General features: G+C 54.4%; 4 protein-coding genes across 4 annotated transcripts; 1 reads left to right on the forward strand and 3 right to left on the reverse strand.

The window, feature by feature from the left end:
* Positions 1-166: 166 nt before the first annotated feature.
* On the reverse strand, positions 167-983 carry CLAFUR5_12757 (uncharacterized protein; the record flags this gene model as incomplete). The annotated part of the gene is made up of 2 exons (XM_047911905.1): positions 167-554; positions 607-983. The coding sequence occupies 2 exons, from the start codon at positions 981-983 to the stop codon at positions 167-169; spliced, it is 765 nt and encodes a 254-aa protein (XP_047768329.1).
* Positions 984-1,156: 173 nt separating this feature from the next.
* CLAFUR5_12758 (RAD50-interacting protein 1) lies at positions 1,157-3,649 on the reverse strand (the record flags this gene model as incomplete). The annotated part of the gene is made up of 2 exons (XM_047911906.1): positions 1,157-3,478; positions 3,533-3,649. 2 exons carry the CDS (start codon positions 3,647-3,649, stop codon positions 1,157-1,159), a joined length of 2,439 nt encoding a protein of 812 aa, XP_047767792.1.
* Positions 3,650-4,278: 629 nt separating this feature from the next.
* On the forward strand, positions 4,279-8,039 carry CLAFUR5_12759 (RNA-dependent RNA polymerase 1; the record flags this gene model as incomplete). The annotated part of the gene is made up of 2 exons (XM_047911907.1): positions 4,279-7,535; positions 7,589-8,039. The coding sequence occupies 2 exons, from the start codon at positions 4,279-4,281 to the stop codon at positions 8,037-8,039; spliced, it is 3,708 nt and encodes a 1,235-aa protein (XP_047767791.1).
* Positions 8,040-8,801: 762 nt separating this feature from the next.
* CLAFUR5_12760 (uncharacterized protein) lies at positions 8,802-11,490 on the reverse strand (the record flags this gene model as incomplete). The annotated part of the gene is made up of 2 exons (XM_047911908.1): positions 8,802-9,653; positions 10,456-11,490. 2 exons carry the CDS (start codon positions 11,488-11,490, stop codon positions 8,802-8,804), a joined length of 1,887 nt encoding a protein of 628 aa, XP_047768243.1.
* Between the last annotated feature and the right edge of the window lie 1,718 nt (positions 11,491-13,208).

Raw genomic sequence — 13,208 nt, forward strand, 5'->3', positions numbered from 1 at the left:
TCACGCATCTGACAGATCCCGAGGTGATTGAGAAGGTTGAAGTCTTTCATATGCTTTTCCGTGGTCTGTTCCGCCACCGAGCACCCCGTGCTCATGTTAAAGCATCATTCTTTTCATGTGAATTGGGCACAGCCATCCGCCTCCCTTCTGAGCATACTTACACGACTTACATGTTGGGTAAGGATGTGGACCCTGGACTTGAGGTGGTTGTTGAACAGGGTTGTTCTGAAGGCGTGCCGGTATGCCCTGGCCCAGGCTGTCCGCTGCTTGCTGCCTGTTGGCCCACAGGCGTTGTCCATGGAGATGCAGTCGTAATGTAGCCGCCGGAATGGGGTGTTGTGCCAACTGCATGGCCAGGCTGGTGACCCCTGTCTGGTCCTTGTGGTGTATTGTTCTGACCAGTCGTTGTGGACGTGCCGACACCGAAGCCATTGTTCGGGATGCCAGGCGGTGTCACTACGGTGGACTCTCCAAAAAAAAAAGCCACCCGTTTCGCCTCCCCCATTCTCTTGCTGCCCATCATCTCCACCATCTCCCTGCTGTCCTCCCCCTCCCTGCCGCAACGTATCAAAAGGCCCCCTCTCCCCCGCCCTCGCCGCCTCCAACCCCTCCCTCAACGCATCCTGCACCACCTCACACCTCGCAACTTCCTTCGTTTCCACCCCACTAGCCGAGGCCGTTACCCTTGTAATCCAGAAAGCATGCACCACCCCATCCTCTCCGACAAACTGCAAGCCCGTCCCGATGACCTGATTGTTGGGGCCATAGATGGGCACGAAATTGGCCCGCCGATCTGAAGATGTCGTCTGTGTACCCGTCGCGAGGTCGTGGATATGGATTGCTGCTTGAGGAAGGTAGTAGTAGTTTCGGCGGCGGGGGTCGTCGGTAGCCACTGCAGGAGGTGGGGTCGAGGGCTGCCACGTGTTTTGGTAGACGGCCCAGAAGGGAAGGATGTGGGAGTCTAGGGGTGGGACGGTACTCATGGTGTTGTCGTGTGCGCTGGGAATTGTTGGGGAGTCGGGGCCAGGAGAGCGTTGCATAATATACTGTCGCAGATCGTGAGTCCCGCACGTGGAAGCAGAAAGTGTGCTGTAAGTCGCTCATGCTAAGACATGCCGTGGTAAAGTTCACTTCGTCTCGTACTGTCTTGGTATCATTAGCTGGAAAGTTCGACCCTCTTCCCCAACACAGTCCTGGCATCCGCCTCATTCAGGCTCTCTAATCCAAGCTGTTCCAATGCGTGTCTCGCGCTCTCATTGTTCATAAACACAAGCCTCTCAGCTTGGAACAAACTCATCTGCTTGCCATCCGCAGGCTCCGGCTCTTCATTCTTCTCCTCCCATGCCGAGTCATTCTCTTCGTCTTCACCCGGCTTCACCCTTTCAATCTCGCCACGAACGGGCAAGCAAAGTAATGTTACACCCTCGAGCAACTTTCGCATGCCGACTTGAGCCTGGCCGCGACCCATATAGTGGTCAAGACTGGTACAGATGGCGCGCATGTCTGTCGTGAGTTGTGTTGCGCCGGCGGTGGAGAATGATGCACGAGACTGGAGGATGTTGTCCCACACGTAGCTTTGAATGACGTGACAGATTGACCTGCCGACACGTCTCATTGGCGCTTTGCCTACGGCTTTGTGTAAGAAGCCGAAGTGTTCCTGTAGGAGGTTGAGAAGTGGATCGAGTTCAGATGATGTGGCGCTACCGGCGGAACTCGATGACAGCGAGGCCCAGGTACTTATGCCAGAGTAAGGCCTTAGCGCTTGACGGACGCTGTATGTCAACGTCTCGATCAGGATGTTTTCACTTCGGTCACGCAGCTTGCGATAGCTCTCCTCAGTCTCGTCGAAGATGGAGCCTTCAAGACCGCTGTCGTTTTCAGTCCCAAGTGTCGAGCTGGTCTTCTGCTGGACTTCGTTCCAAGTGAAGTTACGGCTGATCTGATCGCGATTCTTGGATCGATAGTCGAGTTCTGCCCAGAGCTCCAGAAAGAAGACATCATCACTCCAGTCTCGCATGGCACGTTCGAGGTAGTCTGCCGAACCGAAAATACGGCATAGTCGATCAAGACCACGGACGCCTTGGACCTTGGCTGAATCTTCTTTGGACATGCTAGTAACGCGTCCAACCGTCGATGTCAAAGTAAGGTATGCTTCTAGACCAGAAGACAGACGCTTGTAGTACTGGTCGAAGATCTCAATTTGGATATCAATCAGGAAGCGAATCTTCTGACTGAAGCTCGTCAAATTGCGGTATCTTGCCGTGATCTCTTCGAGCAGATCGTTGACACGAATGGCAGCTTTGGTGGGCTTCGTTGCATCTGCGTTGACAGCATCGTAGTCGATCTCGCCCGCATCTGATGAGTCGACGATTGCTTGATAGCGAGAGATGGCAAAGTCCCGCTCAGCGCCGAGCCACTGCTGAAAGTAGCCACAATTCTCGAGCAGGAAGTACGACATGCCTCTCCAAAGCACAGCAGGAGAGCTGGGTGTGTATGCATACGCATCTTGCATAGTCATGTCGAATCTGATAACCTCCTGCACTAGGTGACTTAACAAGTTGGGCTGCTTGGCGACCTGGCCTGCGAAACTGTAAAGCTTGTTCTTGACCATTGGCATAAGTGCTGTGATAAAGGCTGACACGGCATCAATGTACGCCGGTGTGAATGCCAGATCTGAACGCCGGAAGTGCTGCAGCAATATCGGCTGGACATTATCCTGCACGAAGTCGGAGTAGTTGGCGATTAGATCTGTAACGTGATCAAGGAAGTACTCTGGCTTGTCCAAGCGGTTTGTCTGCTTGTTGCCGGAGAAGTGGTATGTGAAGCGCTGTTCGAGCGGCTGGACCAACACTTCGAACGGCAGCAGCACCGGCGGGTCATGCATGATGTTGCGCTCAGGATGGTGTTCACGATTCTCAAGGTCTTGCATCTGAAGGTCCAGCAGCCGACCAATGTTGAGCGCCCACCCTTTCTCCAGAGCGAGCGGGACTCTGTCAGTCGACTTGGGCCAGTTCATCTTCTGCATTGTCTGCTCCAAGTTGTCTGCGAAGCCCTTCTGGATGGTCTGTCGCAGGCCCTTGACGACAGCAGCAATGTGGTGGAGCAAATGTGGCGCCGCTCCTTCTGCAGAGTCCTGCAACATCGTCAGACTGGCAAGAAGCTGCTGCAGTTGCTTGTATGGAAGGAGCGCTGCATCATCGTCTTTCCCGAGCTTGCCTGCACATTCATCCCGCAGTGCATCAACCTCTTCCAGCAGCTCAACGTATCCGGCTGCGATGTCGAGCTTCCGCAGTCTAGCCATACTGCCCTCGAACTTCTCCACGGCCTCATCGCTCGTCTGTGACTGTGTGAGTATCAGCAGTCTCCGATCGATATCGTCTTGCTCCTTCTGGAAATCCTGTCCTTTGCGTCGAATCGCATCCGTGTGCTGTTGGGCGGCATCGCTCGCTTCGTCATGGTCTCGTCGTGCGTCGTCGAGCTAGATGAGCGGATGAGCATGCACAGTTTCCCCCACAACGCTCGACATACGTACCTGCTTCTGCAACAGATGTTGCTGAGCCTTGACACTGTCCAGCAGCGTGCCTAGCGACTCGAGGTCGGCAGCCGATTGCAGCTTATCGTCGAAGTAGTCCTGTACGCGAGCATCCATGGTATTGCTGTCCTCGTCACGTTGTTTCCTCGAAATCAAGTTGTTGTCCACTGTCGTGCCTTGTCCGAGAAGCGAGTGTTCACCGGGCTTGGTCCGCGTGGTGCTCTGGCACTTCGCGTCTCACCGCGTTGTTGTCTTCAGTTGCGCAACGTCCATCTGTGCGTGGCTGCCACTTCGTCTGCCATCAAAGCGACAGCTCGCCGCTCAGCGTAGGTCGACGTGTCCATGGTCGGACGAGGTGTCTAGGCGAAGAACGGAGTCGAGCCGGCGGGTACCGTTCTGCCGGGAGAAGGCACATCGCACATGCCGCCGACGTGCAGGAGAACGTGTCTCACCGAGCATGAAGCTGCTCTTTCATGCGACTCGCGCACTCGACTGCACCTCTTTGCTCTCACAGACGCGTCGACGGAACAAATGCCAGTCGTAACCTGCAAGGCTCTTGGCTGCCTAACGGCGTTTGCAAGTGGGTCTCGAGTCTGTGGTCTGGCATTGGCTTGAGCCGCACCGCACCTTCTTGACTTATCTTCGTGCAGGCACCACCGACTCACTAACACCCGCACAGCTCGGCTTCACCTCTAGAGCAGCCCATGTAAGCGAGCTGACAGCGCCATCTGGCCCTTCGGACCGTCATGGACATCTTCGTCCGCCACATACCAAGTCATGCCACCCAAAAGCAGCTCGACCAGTGGTTCAGTGGTCCTCTCAACTTTTGCGGCGTCAACGACTACCATGTCGAGAAGTTGGGCGAAAAGCCGAATGCCATCATCACTGTCCTCGACACATTGGCCGGACAGCGCTTTCTCCAGCACTACGGCGTGCCCTCCAATGCTCGACCACACGTTCGCGCCCTCATGAACCTCAGCTGGGACGGCAAGAATGTTCAATGCATGCGAGCCAAGAACGACCCGACCGACATCTGCCTGCAGTCCGTCCTGTTCGAAAAGTCCCAGCGGGCGAAGCGAATCGTCGACGAGGCTCACAAGGCCCAGTCTACGAAGACTACGACTCGCTTCAACGTGGGCGGCCTGCAGTGCGGCGTGTTCGACTACACAAAAGACAAGGGCAAAGATTCGCAATTGACCTTCACATCCCACTTCACCGACTACCGTCACCACGGTCATGTCTCTTTTGGCCTCAAAGCGGCTATCATCATGATGGGCGAGGCTGGTGGCGACCAGTGCCGAGTAGACATCAACTACCACGACTGCTCCGATATCGTCCTTGGCACCTACCAAGATGCTTCCATCACCTTCAACATGCAAGTCGCTCCCAAGTTTTACGAGGTGAAGGGCACAGACATGCTCTCCGCGGCCATGGCAGCTCTTCACATGGGAGTTGGCAATACGAAGCGTCAAGAGACCAAGAAGACTCGTCTACATGCCATCGACCACGCCCATGCCCAGGTGGCGGCATCTTGCTTCGTGTACCGAATCTATTTGGCAGACAAGAAACTCATCGAGAACATCAAGAGTCTGCTGAAGCGTAACCGGAGAATGTGTCCCATCATAATGCAGAAGACGACATCCCAATACCCACAGCAGTCACTCAAGGAAGCTTTTGTCAAGCTCAATCATGAGCTGGCTGACACCAAGAGATTTGGTCGGCGACCGTTTGGTCTACGATACCAAGTCGACAAGCTTGCAAGGAACGGCATATTGGCGCCTGGTAAGGTCTTGCGCCTCCTCCCGAAGATTGCGCTGCTCCACGACGCTTATGGTCTCGATGCCACATCACATGCTCTGGGTCGCCTAAATCGAGAACGTGTATTGCCAGGTCCATTGCAGCAAGCGGATGACTTCTCTCTTGGCAAGCTGGAGGAGCTGCTGGAGTCATATGCGGTTTCATATGATACACTTGCTCCTGACAATCCTTACGAGCTCTCGAAGCGACATACGCACATCAACCTCGTCCACAAGATCATCGTCACCCCTGCTGGAACCTATCTCGAGGGACCCGACGCCGAGCCTACTAATCGTGTTTTGAGACGATACCAACACTCGACCGACCATTTCGTACGAGTCATCTTCCAAGATGAGGACCGAAGTCCTATGCGACACGATCCGAGGACAGATCAATCACGGATCTACCACATGCGCTTCAAAGGTGTACTCGACGGAAGCGTTCTGATTTGTGGCCGTGCCTTCTCCTTTCTGGGCTTCTCTCACTCTTCACTCCGAAGTCAGTCCTGCTGGTTCTCGGCCCCAATGGTCAACAAGCAAGGCAGTCTGATCTTCGCCGAGCAAGTCATTAAAGAGCTTGGCGACTTCAGCAAGATTCGAGTGCCGGCGAAGTGTGCTGCTCGCATCGGTCAGAATTTTACAGACACCAATGCCTCGGTCAAGTTGCGCCCCGAGGAAGTGTTCGAGTTGCCTAACGTCGAGCGAAATGGCAGAGACTTCAGCGACGGTGTCGGCACAATCTCAGAGAAGCTGCTGCAGAGCGTTCATCGCAGATATGGTTCCAAGAGGCTACTGAAGCCGACGGCGTTACAGATCCGCTTCCAAGGTTCAAAGGGCATGGTGGCACTCGACTCTCGTCTGCCAGGCAAGAAGCTCATGATCAGGCCCAACATGAAGAAGTACGAGACTGCCGCAACATGGGATCTGGAGATCTGTGGCGCTGCCTTTCGTCCTCTGCCGATGGTCCTGAACCGCCCTTTCATAAAGGTAATGGAAGACCTTGGAACTCCCACCAGTACATTCATGGATCTTCAGAATGCTGCCATGACCCATCTGCAGCGGATGACCGCGTCTTGTATCAACACAGCTATCTTTTTAGACGACTCGGAAGCATGTAGAGCAACGAGGATGTCGGAACTTATACGCTATCTCGGCCACATTGGACTGGACTACCATCACGATCACTTCCTGTACAGTGTGGTCGAGATGGCCGTGGTTGCAAAGCTTCGCGACATCAAGTACAAGGGTCGCATTCCTGTCGAGCAGGGTGTTACACTCTATGGCATCATGGACGAAACTGGCTATCTGGGTCCAAGAGAAATCTATGTGGTCACTGAGAAAGCCGAAGGTGGGAAGACAGTGGTCGTGGCCAACGATGTCATCGTCACACGCTCACCAGCTTTACATCCTGGAGACATGCAGCTCGTCAACGCTGTCAACGTACCCGAGACCTCGCCTTTGAAGCGGTTGTCGAACGTGGTTGTCTTCAGCAAGCATGGCGACCGAGATCTGCCCAGTCAGCTTGGCGGTGGTGACCTTGACGGAGATCTCTACAATGTCATCTGGGATCCCAACCTCAGACCTCGGCGCACCTTTCAGGCAGCAGACTACCCACGTGTCAGTGCTGTTCAGCTTGATCGCGACGTTGTGCGCAAAGACATGAGCGACTTCTTCGTCGCCTTCATGGAGTCTGATGTTCTCGGCATGATCTGCACTACTCACCTGCAGCTGGCAGACCAGCGCTCGGCCGGTGTGCTGGACCCAGACTGCATCAAGCTTGCTGGGATGGCGTCTACTGCCGTCGACTTCTCCAAGACTGGCATCCCCGTAAGCATCAAGGAGATCCCTAGGTACACACGCGTGAAGCCGGACTTCATGGCTCCAAGTCCGAGAGTAGTGGTCTCCGAGAATGGGTTCCTTGACTTTGAAGAGGATGATGACGAGGAAGACGATGCTTTTGAAGGCCTCGACACAGAGCGTCGCCGAACGCGCTTCTACCGTAGCGACAAAGCTCTTGGCCATCTGTACCGCGCTATCGACGAGGGCAAGTTTCTGCACAACATGCAAAATCAGCACCGCCAGATCAACTCCAGGCCACTCAAAGACGACTTGATGAGCGTCCTGTTGGCATATGTGAAGAAGTGGGCTGCACAGTACGGTGTCCTCTACGACCATCACCTCACCCTAGCAGCCAACATCCGTGCAAGGTAAGCATCAATTGCCCTGACTCTGTCCTGTAGCGCATACTGACACTTTCCAGCTACGAAGACTCCCTCCTGAACCTCCTCTACGACTACGAGCCCTCTCCCCATGCCCCTCTATCCGAAGCCGAGATCTTCTCCGGCCAAATTCTCGGCCGCCAAGGCGGACCTCAAGGCAAACCCCTTCGTGAACAGTCCACCCAAATGCGCGAACGCTTCGAAACCGTCGCCGAGTACGCCGCTATGCGCATCACCAAAGGCGACGAAGCCATGAAAGAAGCCAGCAACCTTGATGATCTGATCGATCTGCACTACAATGAGCGAGAGATCGAGGCCTTTCCACGAGCCTTGGCATGTTTCGAGGTGGGAGTGAAGGAGACCGGGGTGAGGGACAAGAGAGTCGGTGTATTGGGGAGCTTCAAGTACCTGGCGGCGGGTGTGTGCTTGAGGGAGTTGGACCGGTATCGCATTACGACTTTTGGGAGTATGGGTGGCTTGCCGCCGATTTGAGGTGTGGTCGCCGCGGATCTGAAGAGTGGGAGGTGAGAACGAAGGTCGCTGGAAGGACGAGTAGCCTTGTTGTTAGACCTGAAAGGACGGGTTAGCGCTATAGCTCGATAGCCTTGGTCAAAAGACTAGAATGTGTAGTCTTTCAAACTACGGATTTATGTCTTCATCATGCCATACAGTCATGTCGTACACTCCTGCGCACCTGGTCTGCTTTGACAGACATCCTCGACTTCTTCTGATCCCTCGAACCGAGAATTTTCTCACCCTCGAAGAGCTTCCGCAGCTTCAAAGGCTGGTGGCAAAGTACGTTACCGGCTTAGATCTCGACTGTACTGCTTACTATGCTATTAAACGGGCGTGTAGCCGTGAATTATACATACGGCAACGCGCTATAAGCTCGACTATGTTCGTACAGCCTTACTACTTAGCTATACGCTAGTGCAATCAAGCAAAGGCCTTTGCTTCAATAATAGGTGGAAGCGCTCGGAGATATATTCAACTCTGTCACATGCCCTTGCTCGCGTCTGAACTTCATACTGGACTCCTGTGCAGGTCGTTTTCGATTTTGCCAGGACTACTACTGCACAGGGATTTGGGGAAAGACTGCGGTGCATAGTAGTTGGTTAAGGAAGGGGTTTGTCTGTCCATATACATGCCTGCTGCCGCGCCAGTCTCCAACGAGTTCCACTGCGTCGATGCTGCTCGGCGTGCCTTTGACAGGTTATTGCTCTGATCTTCGAAGTGAGGCGGTCATTCCTGTCATCAAGATCCCTCCCCCAATCCACGTTCCGGGCCCATAATACTATACAGCCCTTGTCGTCTCGCTGACAATTGTCTGGCTCGCGATCTCTTTGCCCGATGTGTACGGTCCATCTCTTCTCTCTCCAATAATCTCATCGGCTCACCCCTCACGTCATTCGTGTACTTCTTCGCATCTGCCTGAAGCTCTGCCACATGCTCCGCGTCTTGACTCCACATCCGTGGATACAAGTCCACAGCCCCCGCTGCTGCCTCCGCATCACCACTCCTCTCGTAGCGTACTTGGATGAGGACGCGGAGCCGCTCAGCGAACACAGCCGGCTCGGGGGCATTACAGCGAGCGTCGGTCATATTTCGCGGATTCTGCATCTTGAACGTCTTCAATCCTTTCGCATGGGTCAGTCGCGCGACAATCCTTTTCAAGGCGGCCTGGTCGTTGACGTGACTTCCCACTCTGATGTGGCGCAGGAGTTTTCTCGAGTCCCCGATACTCGTCAGGAATGTGTCGAGGTCTTGGATGCTGTAGGGTTCGAAGGTGTTGCTGCCGTAGAGGATGGGTGTGAGGTCATTGTGTACTTGACGGCAGCTACGGGCGAGGCTCGCGATGCCTTTGATGATAGCGCGGGACACCGGGCTTGACCAGTCGACGTCGAGGGTCTTCAACTTGACATGCTCGGAGATTGGCGTTGGGCGGCGCCGGAGCATGATGGTCGAGCCGGTCGGTACGGCCATGTGGTAGATGTTATTGCAGATCTCGGCAGGAAGGTCGAGAAACCCAGTGGGCTTGTCCTCGTTATCGCGCTTGTTGTTTGACTGAGCGGCAGCCATTGTGGAATTGCAGTCAACTTGCGCTGTCTGAAGATGTTGTTAGCGTTTTAGAGCTGGAAGCAGGAGGGTGCAGTAGTGGAAGCAAAGTCGGAATGACTGTGCTAAGCTTTTTGTGTAGCCTGGAAGAGGTGTGCAGCGACACATATCACATATCACAGAGGTGAATTGCCAGCACGTGAGGCCTCAACAAGTGAATGAACTCTTGCAAGCATTGAGACCCCTCTGTTGGCTGCAGTCGCACATGATTCTCGATATTCACATCCGCGAAATCAAGCAGAAGCACTTACTTGCTATTCACCTGTTGCTCCTCGAACGTCTCTTCGGGTCATGCAGATCGCAGTGTGCAAACCCTTTTGTGTCGATGTGGTGGTTGCTGGCCACGCAAAGGTAGATTGGTTCGGCTCCGATAACGACGGGGGTGTATCTGGTCGCGAAATTCCCGAGGCGTAGAGGAAGCCGGACCGGCTGCTTCGCATGTCAGTGCACTGCTTCATATCAGAGCTTGCTCTCTCCTCATACCTCTGTTCCGGTTGTGCTGGCTACGTGTTGAGTGACTTCGAAAGTTGACGGGAGACTGAGATGCCTAGATGTAGCGGCAACCGCAGCCAGCGAGGGTTCAAGCTCGCCCGTGCCACTAGCGCATCTTCACACGAGCATCCTTTTTCAGAGTTCGCGCTCCACAGATCAGCGATCCTCCATCTTCTTTGACAGCCTGTGACTGGCCAGCAGTCCGCGTGTGTATCTTGTTGAACGTCCTTCGACGAGCTTTGTGTTTTGCTGACTACCACGCCTGCGAATACGACACAGCCCTCGACATTCGCGACACCACTCCACGGATCCTTCTAGCGGAGCTCTTACATCTTCCACCTATGGTTCTCCTCGCCTTCTGCACAACACTAGTCCGAACACGTTCCAAATTATACTTGGCGATGAGTTCGTGATCATCAAGAGTGGCCAAGTCAAGGTCAAAGCTCTTACATCCTTGAGCGGGTGCTAGGTAGGTCCTACCTTGCAGCTCCAGCATGTGGAAGGAGGTACGTTGCTGGCTTTCAGTCGTCGGTGGAGAGATCACATGCCTTGGAGAGCTTTCACGCCATGGAGAGGCTACCAAATTGCTCACGGTAAAGCTTTCGACCTCGTTGCTGGAAGGAGGAGCCTCTTGGTGCTCACTTTCCACAGATGGCTCTGGGTTCGTTATACGAACGTCAGCCTCCATCTCCGCCGCTCCGATCCTAGCTGAGTAGTCGTCAAAGTACCAAGACTGGGTATCTGGCCCATCAGGGAGGTCCACAGTGCACTGCTTCGCCATGATCACCCTGAGAGCTTCGATATCGTCATAACACAATCCTTCGCCCCTACCGATCAAGGAAAGCTGGCTTGCGACGAACGGTAGCCCGGATCGTATCATCCTTTGTTCCGAGACAATATCGTCTTTCTCCAGATCATGGTAAACATCATGCTTCCACTCGCAAGACCAGGCATCAGCCTGCTTACGAAGCTCCAGCCGGAGGACTATCATCGTGGAATTGCCGACCAGCATCTGCAGACTTAGATATCTCAGCTTGCTGAGGACGAAGCCGGCCATGTGAGAGCTCCAGCTCCGCTCCAAGGGTGCTAGGGCACCGATCGATCGTGTGACTTTGTAGTGGCGAAAGAAGACTTCGTCGGCATCTTCTCGGAACTGCTGGCAGACCAGGCGAATGGTTGCCATGGTGTTCAATCCACGACGTGTGTCTCTGCTGATCTGCCGGCATCGGAAATGCTCGTTCACGTAGACCTCTTTGCTAGTGAGATCGGTGCCCTTGACGAAGCATTCTTCTAGGATGCCGGCTCGCAACTCGGCGGGTAGCTGTAGAAGCTTCATGGCGACAGTGATGTGGCGTGAGGTGAGCTGACTGTAGTGAGGTCCGTGGCCGCCGGCTGGTCAGTCAGCTGGATGTATCGACTGTCGTTGAGGTGTATAATCGAGGCTGGGACCTCTACTGCCAGGCTTCGGGCATGGCGTGGGGCGATGTCGGTTCTGCCCTCTGAACAGCATGCTCGGGAGGATGAAGGCACGTCGGCGGGTGATAGCAGGGGGACATGTGAGCATGATGGCCACGTTGAGGTGATGTTTCGACGCGTTCTGTTCCCCTGCAGGCTGCATATGGTATGCAGGGTTGTGGCTCGTGCGCCATGTGGCTGAAACAGAAGACAGGGAAGCCACGAGTGCGGTGCCGCATTCCGACTCGCACAGGCAACGATCAAGGGACGTCTTTCTCCTGTCCTCCATCAGCAGCCCCTTCCATGCCATCAGCAGCACTGATACATGTATGGCAGCGCTATTTCATCTGGTCCTGCACTTCGGATGAGTGTGGTGCCAAGCATGATGCGCTTCAGCTAGAACTATACCGCCGCTTGCATCCCACTGGACATGACCATCTTCTTCGATGCGACGACAGCGACTGAGCGCACGAGAACCTTGCACATCACTGGGCACGGACAGTTTACAACGAGGCCATGCATGATGCAGTGCGTCGTACCACTACGACTGATCGGGAGAGCCTTGAAAAGCTACTAGGCGAAAAGTTCCATCTCCAGTGCATTCTCTCATCTCTCCTACAATGGTGCAGATATGGCCACTGCAAGCTTTCAAAGTCTTCTCGAACGAACGAGAGCTGGACATTTGCAACGACAGATCTGCTCTTGATGACAGCCATCCCGTGAAAGCGACGCTCACAACCGGGTAGTGATTCTATGCAGAAAGGCATTTGTCAAGCAGGAGCCAAGCGTGCATACACGCAACAGGGATTCACCAGCACATGCAGTGCTGTTAAGCTGCTGTAGTCTACGTCTAGGAACATGCTTGGGCGGCACTGTTCGCAAGTGACCTGCCTGTCGTGGCATGGCCCCCTCTTTCGAGGTGCATGTATGACTAGCCCGAACATGCAGCACTTGCCAGGTACATGGTCCATCGTCACATCTAGATGTACTTGACCAGCAGCCTTCACAGTGAGCTCTGCGGAGGTCGCCCCGACTCCCTGTGGTTGGCCAAGATACTGACGATCAGTAGTGACTCCGTAACGAGGAGAATCGGAGATTGAGGATGATCGTCAGTCGATCAACTCTTGTTCCGTGCACGTTAAAGGAACCGCTTTTGAGTTTTGCGTCCTTCCTACTTGTGCATCGACTACATGTTTCTACAGTACGCAACGAAACAGCGTACAGTCTCCAGGACTTCATCTCTTGCTCAACGTGTACTTGGATACTGGCAAGACAATACTTCTGCGGAGAGCGTTGCGTTCGCACACCTCGTCCCACAAACCCGAAACTTCGCAAGAGGCGCTGTCAAGCTATTCTAATGCGGCTCTGCGGCTTGCACTGCGCGTGCCGCTTGGAGCACATCATTGTGCTTGGCAATAACGACGTATCACAACGTTGACGCTCATGCAGGATCTTGACTGGATGCAGATGCTATCGAATGCATTGCCAATCACTCCAGTGAGCAAGTGGCGCGCAGCTACAGCAGCTCACGTCTGCTTAAGCTTCTGCATCGCGTGAGGTAGATTTCCATCCTCAAAGAGAGGTTCGCAAGCACAGAAG

The sequence above is a fragment of the Fulvia fulva genome, chromosome 11 (assembly GCF_020509005.1).
Source record: "Fulvia fulva chromosome 11, complete sequence".
In the NCBI taxonomy this organism is placed as follows: domain Eukaryota; kingdom Fungi; phylum Ascomycota; class Dothideomycetes; order Mycosphaerellales; family Mycosphaerellaceae; genus Fulvia; species Fulvia fulva.